Genomic DNA, 6,666 nt, shown 5'->3' on the forward strand with positions numbered 1-6,666 from the left:
CGTTTTACTGTAATCATGATAGCTAGGGCAATGCCATATTTGTTGTAAACAATTAAGTCCAAAAAACGACTCCATAACTACCTTATCTAGAGGTTTCTGGTGGTTTACTGTTTCCCTGGGATATATAAGGATATAACACAACATTCCTGGACTTTATTTCTGGAGTTTATTTACGACAAACACTAATTTAATCTGTGCATTGCTATTTATTTAAGTAAGAAACTTTGTCCAATCTGTAAGTCCTTCTGTTAATCGAACGTGTATTGTTCCTGTTGTTCCTACAGGGCTGTGAACAGGTTTGGATGATGCTGTAAATGCGAAAGAAACCGCGTGTAATTGATCACGTGTGTCTGTGAGCCTGATCCACGTCACTGTTTCATATGAAGCCCTCTCTGCGCGACTGTGTTAGTGGTCCTAGGGCAGTATGCGCTCTTTAAAGTGCTGTCTGCTGAAGAGCTTCACGACGGTGTAGATTTCTGTCAGAAGAAGCTTAACATCCCACCACAACAAATTCAGTTATCCCGAAAATTAAGTGTATGCACGAACATTTGTCTTCAACAGAGACTGCTGGACATGCGCTGTGCTCCAATCCCAGCTGCGTGAAGCTGCCCATTTTACGAACGGCACGAAGAATGAAACCCACCGTATCCATCTGTACCGTTGAAGATAGCATTTAAGCTGCTTTTGGTCCCTAGCTACAGTGTAGCGACTTCTTTTTTCGGGAGGTGTGACGCGAACCGAACCGGTCTCGTTCTGCGGCGCCCAGTTACTGCCGGTTTGTGCAGTTGAAAGTAAAGTCCGAGCTGCTTTCGATCACGAAATAACAGCGACTTCTTTTTCTGGAAAATTACTTGACCGTCTACAAGGAGCTTGACCGTGAAATTGAAGTCCAGGAACCGGATTTTATCCTAGGGAGGCACTCACTACAGTTTAGCTGTTTATTAGTAGTACACTCTGAATAGTCAACGTACTCTCAATTACTGGACTTGAAGAAGCCTGGTTCTTGTCCGCTTTCATATGTTTGCCGAGCACAAATCCTTGTAACAAAGTATTGACATTAAATGGAATTTTCCGAGAATGCCTGCAATTCGCTTTTTCAGCCTGTCCCTTGGATATTTTTCGTTTGGATAACAGTTGACTATTTGCATTTCATAATACTTCATAGCTGTAATATGTAATAAAAAAAAGTAATACATGGGGTTTCACGTTCCATCTTTTTAAAATATATTACTCAAAAGACTGTCAAAGTTTTAAATCTTTCAAACCAAGTATTTTAAAAAATAGAATGAACAACTTCCTGCATTAAAAACAGTGTTTTACCATCTTTTAACTCAATGCTAAAACAAACATGGAAGAGAAGGATATTTGTTTTGTTAGGGACTCTATTGAATAAATCGACCTTAACAGTAAATAAATCAGCAAAACATTGGAAACACTACCATATCACAAATACAGTTCAGTGATATTTGAATATTTTTTAACTAAAGTTTTGAAAAGGATATCTTCTATATTGTATTTGAATGGCAATGTTTTTACAGTTCTTTTGTAATCCTAGGTGATACAATTTCTTCACTAAAACATTGAAAACAGGTTCTTTAAAAAAAAAACCCATCACTGTCAACTTTTAAGTCCTCTTCTGTATATAAGACTGTTAGGTCACAGTCCTTTTTATTTCTGGTCTGTTAATCCTTTGTGTAGAATGCCCCATAAGGACAACGGGAGCTCTGAAGTCACAGATATGCCTACTTTTGTTAGATCATCATACTTCTCCCAGGTGAAACTATGTCTTATGCTACACAGATGTGGGATGCAGGGACCAAGCACACATCTCTGGGCAGGCAGACAGAAGGCAAATGATGCCTCTCATCTCCCTATTGAATTCCAGAATGTGTAAACAAATCTGAAAGCCAGACTTCAAGGATGTTTTCCATTCCCCCCCCCCCAGTTCTATTTTCATGAGTCAGCTAATTTCCCTAAACCCTTTCAAAACCTAGAATTGCAATCTCCTTCTTTAGAAGGGCCATTACTGAACTGGTTCTGTTATATATATATACACACATTTCCTGCTACCCCAACCTACCATCTTCTCTCATTGTGCAGTTGAAGCCACCTTTAAAATGCACGCTATAACCTAAAGTTTATAATAGTGAAGGTTGCTTCTGTATTAAAGTGATGCAGGTTCAAGAATTCACTCTTCACTCAAAAGCCTACTTACAGAGAGGGAAGTCCTGTGTTCTAGATCTGTACTTTAAGACCAGCTTGTTAAAAGAAGGGTTTGGTTTATTGAGTGGCATTTCCCCATGTATATACACACACACCTTGAAGTGTAAAGAACGAGGCAACCCATTGTCTACCCATCCCTCCCCACAGAATCCCCAGGTTTGCACCTAGACTAGGAAAGCCTGCTAAAGCTACAGATCACACCTGCTTCCACCACTTGACCTTAATGGTTAGCTGTTGCATTCTGGGATTGCACTGTCCACTGGAATTCATACACTATTCTCCACCCACAGCACCCCACCCCTCTTCTGGTCTCCCAAGGGTGGGGCAGCAGAGGCACACCCATGTCCCATGACATCAGCACCCACAGGAAAGGCATGCAGATGGCAGTCTCCATCCCAGAGCAGCAGGCTTAAATGAGCCATGCCTTCCACTCAGCATGACCAGTCAACACCTGAATCCCACATGCAAGTTAATAGGCCAAGTCCAAACCAAAGGACTATCCAGACTCTCAGCTATTCCCCCACCAGGAAGCAAGCCTACATTATTCCAATACCCCCTCCAGAAGCATCCCCATTCAGGTACACACCAAGACCACCATTGGGCTCAAAAGACCTTTATTGTCCCAGTACAATTGACACATTGAGGTCCGAGGCAGAGGGACCCAGGAAGTACCTGTGAAGAGAACAAAAAGGAATGAGCACATCACAATCCCCAGGAGGAGCTTAGCACACCTGCTGTGGTGCTACCAGAAGAATAGCACCCACCTGAAGTAGAAGGCTAGAGGCTGCCATCAGAAGCCATAGGAGGCACCCCTGTCCTTCCGTGGTCCTTTTCAGGAAATTCCTTCTGCTCCAAGGCTGTAGCACCTTCATGGTCCACACTGCCCAGTTCCAGAGCTTTGGATTCCCCCATACCTTGATCAACCTTCACTTTTGCATTCTGGTCATTCACACTGCTAACAGGAGAGGAATCACCCACTTCATGGGGAGGGTCATCCAAGTCACTTTCCGATGCCATTTTGGACCCTTTTTGTTCGTTACTTGGGAGAACTGAGCGCGTAGCAGTTGGGCCAACAGGAGCTTCCTCAGCATCACCTTGCACATCCTCCTCACCAGCATCTCCCTCCAGGTCACTCTCCACATCACCCTCACTGGCATCTCCTTCCAGGTCACCTTCCAAATCCCTCTCCACATCCCCTTCACCATTATCCCCCTCAGCATCTCCTTCCAGGTCACCTTCCAAATCACTCTCCACATCCCCCTCAGCATCCCCTTCACCATTATCCCCCTCAGTATCCCCTTCCAGGTCACCTTCCAAATCCCTCTCCACATCCCCCTCCAGGTCACCTTCCAAATCACTCTCCACATCCCCTTCACCATTATCCCCCTCAGCATCTCCTTCCAGGTCACCTTCCAAATCCCTCTCCACATCCCCTTCACCATTATCCCCCTCAGTATCTCCTTCCAGGTCACCTTCCAAATCCCTCTCCACATCCCCTTCACCATTATCCCCCTCAGCATCCCCTTCCAGGTCACCTTCCAAATCCCTCTCCACATCCCCTTCAGCATCCCCTTCCAGGTCACCTTCCAAATCCCTCTCCACATCCCCTTCACCATTATCCCCCTCAGTATCTCCTTCCAGGTCACCCTCCACATCTCCCTCAGCATCCCCTTCCTCACCAGCACTACCAGACCTGAACCGTGTTCTAAACATGGTGCCATTAGCTGGGACAGCCGACAGGGTTGCAGTCAGGTTCACTGGAAGGTCCTCAGCAACATCTCCTTCCACATCCGCTTCACTGCCATCTCCTTCCAGGTCACCCTCTACATCCCCCTCACTGGAATCGCCTTCCAAGTCTCCTTCTGCATCCCCCTCAGTATCCCCTTCTATGTCACCCTCCACATCCCCCTCACCACCATCTCCTTCCAAATCACTCTCCGCATCCCCTTCTACATCTGCTTCACCATCATCCCCCTCAGTATCTCCTTCCAGGTCACCCTCCACATCTCCCTCAGCATCCCCTTCCTCACCAGCACTACCAGACCTGAACCTTGTTCTAAACATGGTGCCATTAGCTGGGACAGCCGACAGGGTTGCAGTCAGGTTCACTGGAAGGTCCTCAGCAACATCTCCTTCCACATCCGCTTCACTGCCATCTCCTTCTACGTCACCCTCCACATCCCCCTCACCACCATCTCCTTCCAGGTCACCCTCCACATCTGCTTCAGTGTCATCCCCCTCAGTATCTCCTTCCAGGTCAAGTTCTGCATCTGCTTCACTATCATCCCATCCATTATATCCATTCAGGTCACCCTCCACATCCTCTTCTGCATCCCCCTCAGTATCTCCTAGGTCACCCTCTGCATCTTGAAGAGGGGTTTCTCGGCTTGCCACACCATCTCCTCCTTTGACCCGAAACCAGAGGAGTCCACGGTCTCTGGCAGGGGCTTTGCTCTTTAGGGGAGTGTCCTCAATCAGTATGGGCCCAGTGCTCACAACATCTATAAGAAGAACAGGGATAAACAGAAGTCAAGCCAAATTAGAGCCTTGTATTCCTCATGTAGTAACTACAGGTAAGGCTCATAAGCTCCAGTCTGCAGCATCCGTTAGCCCACATTAGACCAGCAGACAGAATGGCGATGTTACCCTGAACAGTAGTACCTGTTATTATGGACGTCTGAGGGGAAGCGGTACAATTGGTGTCACAGCAGTCACAGACTGCCCTAGCATATTCCAGGTCTTCCCATCTAGGAAGAGAAAAGGCTGTTAGGAAGGATGCTCCAGGCTGAGCACAAAGACGGAATACTGGATCTTACATTTTCCTCACAACATTGAAGCTGCAGGACTTCGTGTGCGGCTCCGCTTTCCATCTGCTCATGAACACGACACAGTGCAGGTACATCTGAAAAGAGCAGGAAAGCTTAGCGAGTTCAAACCCACATTTATGGTCAGGAGGCAAACTGCGGCGTTCTGTACCTTGGATGCCACCTTAAGCTCCTTTGTGTCTACAGAGAAGTGGATGGCATCATCTGCTCTGGGAGAGTGAAACCTGGAATCCACTCCCAGGTCCTTGTTCATGCAGCTGGCGGTGGGGAAGGAAGATCAGGTTAGTGCCAAGTACTCAGCTTCAATAGAGCACAAGGGAGCAAGTCATACCCATAGTTCTCGATAATGGAGTACTGGGGTAGAGACTGAGGATCTTTGGAGAGGGTTGCATAGCATGACTTGAGAAAGAGTCGCTCTCCTCTGGACTGGAGATAGCCTCTAGCCTGGAAGTGGAGCACATCACCCATGCTGTACACATTGGCGAGGGAAGCAGCAGTCCAGGCAGCTGGAGAAACAGTACCAGGAGGATTTTCAGTTTCAAAGAGAGGAGCTTCCAAGCTACGAAAGCACCCATGGAGATCCACAGAAGCAGGTACTTACAATTCATGAGGGTCAAGCTGAATCTATCAAAGTAGTACTCTTGCCTGGAAGAAGATAAGCATTTAGAAACTACACAAGATGAGCATGTTCTATACTGTGGGTGGGGCTGAGCACTCTCCCAAGCCTCACCATGCATAGCTGCATTGGATATCCACATTGATACGAGGAACCCCATCTTGCTGAGCCCTCTGACTCGGGACGTAGTGCAGCACATTCCTATAAGCAATGTAACCTGGTGACATCTGGACAAGACAGTAGACATTAAAAGGGTGCTTCAGCCTAGCAAGAGGTCACTATTGGGTCAAGAGACAAGACCCTTACCAGCCTCTGACTGTCACACTCCTGCAGGCTATAGCTGAAAAGCAGGTCGCCACTAATCGGATCCATGCTGTTGTTCCCACAGTTTGACCCTAGAGTTAGCCGGCCATCATAGGAACTAAAGCCATAAAGATTCTGCTTGACCCGGATGACCATATCACTGTCTGCGCAGCTGACCGAAACATCCTGAAGAGAGTCGGCATCAGACTGCACACTAGAATGGTTGGCAGCTGTGAGGTTCACTCCTCCGTCAACCATCAGCTCATCACCAGCCCTCAAATACAGCAAATTCTCACTCATCTGTTTGGGGTCTCCTGAGCTTCTGGGAGCACCCAAAATAGAAAAAGGCTGTGTCCCCGCAAAGCAGAGACAAAACACAAACAGCCACATTTGGGCAGAAGAGAGGGGAAAAAGCAGCAATGAGGAAGTGAAACAAAAATGACAAAAAAAAGAAAGGCTAAGGCAGGAAAATCCAATGAGTTGGCAGAAGGAAATGGCTGGATTTATAGCAGAAGCCAATGAAGGCCCCATGTGCTCAGCATTAGTGCTAATGGAGCTCAAAACAGATCTGGTTTTACCCAAAACGATCGACAATGGATTAACAATGGGACAATTGTAGCTGTAGATTATAGACTAATTCGAGGCTGCCTCATATTGGCTCCAGTCGTAACATGTCGTAATTAATAGATTAAACACACT

The 6,666-nt window shown here is 46.7% G+C and overlaps 1 protein-coding gene and 1 long non-coding RNA gene across 2 annotated transcripts; both read right to left on the minus strand.

Annotated features, from left to right (window-relative positions):
• Positions 1 to 2,820: 2,820 nt before the first annotated feature.
• Positions 2,821 to 3,492, minus strand: LOC138241869 (uncharacterized). The gene is made up of 2 exons (XR_011191140.1): positions 2,988 to 3,492; positions 2,821 to 2,895 (listed from the first exon to the last, which is right to left on the minus strand). It is a non-coding gene; the product is annotated as an uncharacterized lncRNA (long non-coding RNA).
• A 10-nt stretch (positions 3,493 to 3,502) lies between these two features.
• On the minus strand, positions 3,503 to 6,438 carry LOC138241826 (uncharacterized). The gene is made up of 9 exons (XM_069195705.1): positions 5,971 to 6,438; positions 5,779 to 5,891; positions 5,650 to 5,693; positions 5,380 to 5,554; positions 5,200 to 5,305; positions 5,040 to 5,125; positions 4,885 to 4,970; positions 3,570 to 4,724; positions 3,503 to 3,510 (listed from the first exon to the last, which is right to left on the minus strand). The coding sequence occupies exons 1-9, from the start codon at positions 6,355 to 6,357 to the stop codon at positions 3,503 to 3,505; spliced, it is 2,160 nt and encodes a 719-aa protein (XP_069051806.1). The 5' UTR covers positions 6,358 to 6,438.
• Positions 6,439 to 6,666: the final 228 nt, after the last annotated feature.

This window comes from Lepisosteus oculatus, chromosome 11, assembly GCF_040954835.1.
Source record: "Lepisosteus oculatus isolate fLepOcu1 chromosome 11, fLepOcu1.hap2, whole genome shotgun sequence".
Taxonomy (NCBI): Eukaryota; Metazoa; Chordata; class Actinopteri; order Semionotiformes; family Lepisosteidae; genus Lepisosteus; species Lepisosteus oculatus.

Coding starts and splice junctions, on each gene's coding strand:
- LOC138241826 (XM_069195705.1), bottom strand. CDS start 6,357: ATGTGGCTGTTTGTGTTTTGTCTCTGCTTTGCGGGGACACAGCCTTTT. Junction 5,694..5,778: donor ATCCAATGCAGCTATGCATG/GTGAGGCTTGGG, acceptor ATCTTCTTCCAG/GCAAGAGTACTACTTTGATA. Junction 4,971..5,039: donor TTCAATGTTGTGAGGAAAAT/GTAAGATCCAGT, acceptor TTCTCTTCCTAG/ATGGGAAGACCTGGAATATG.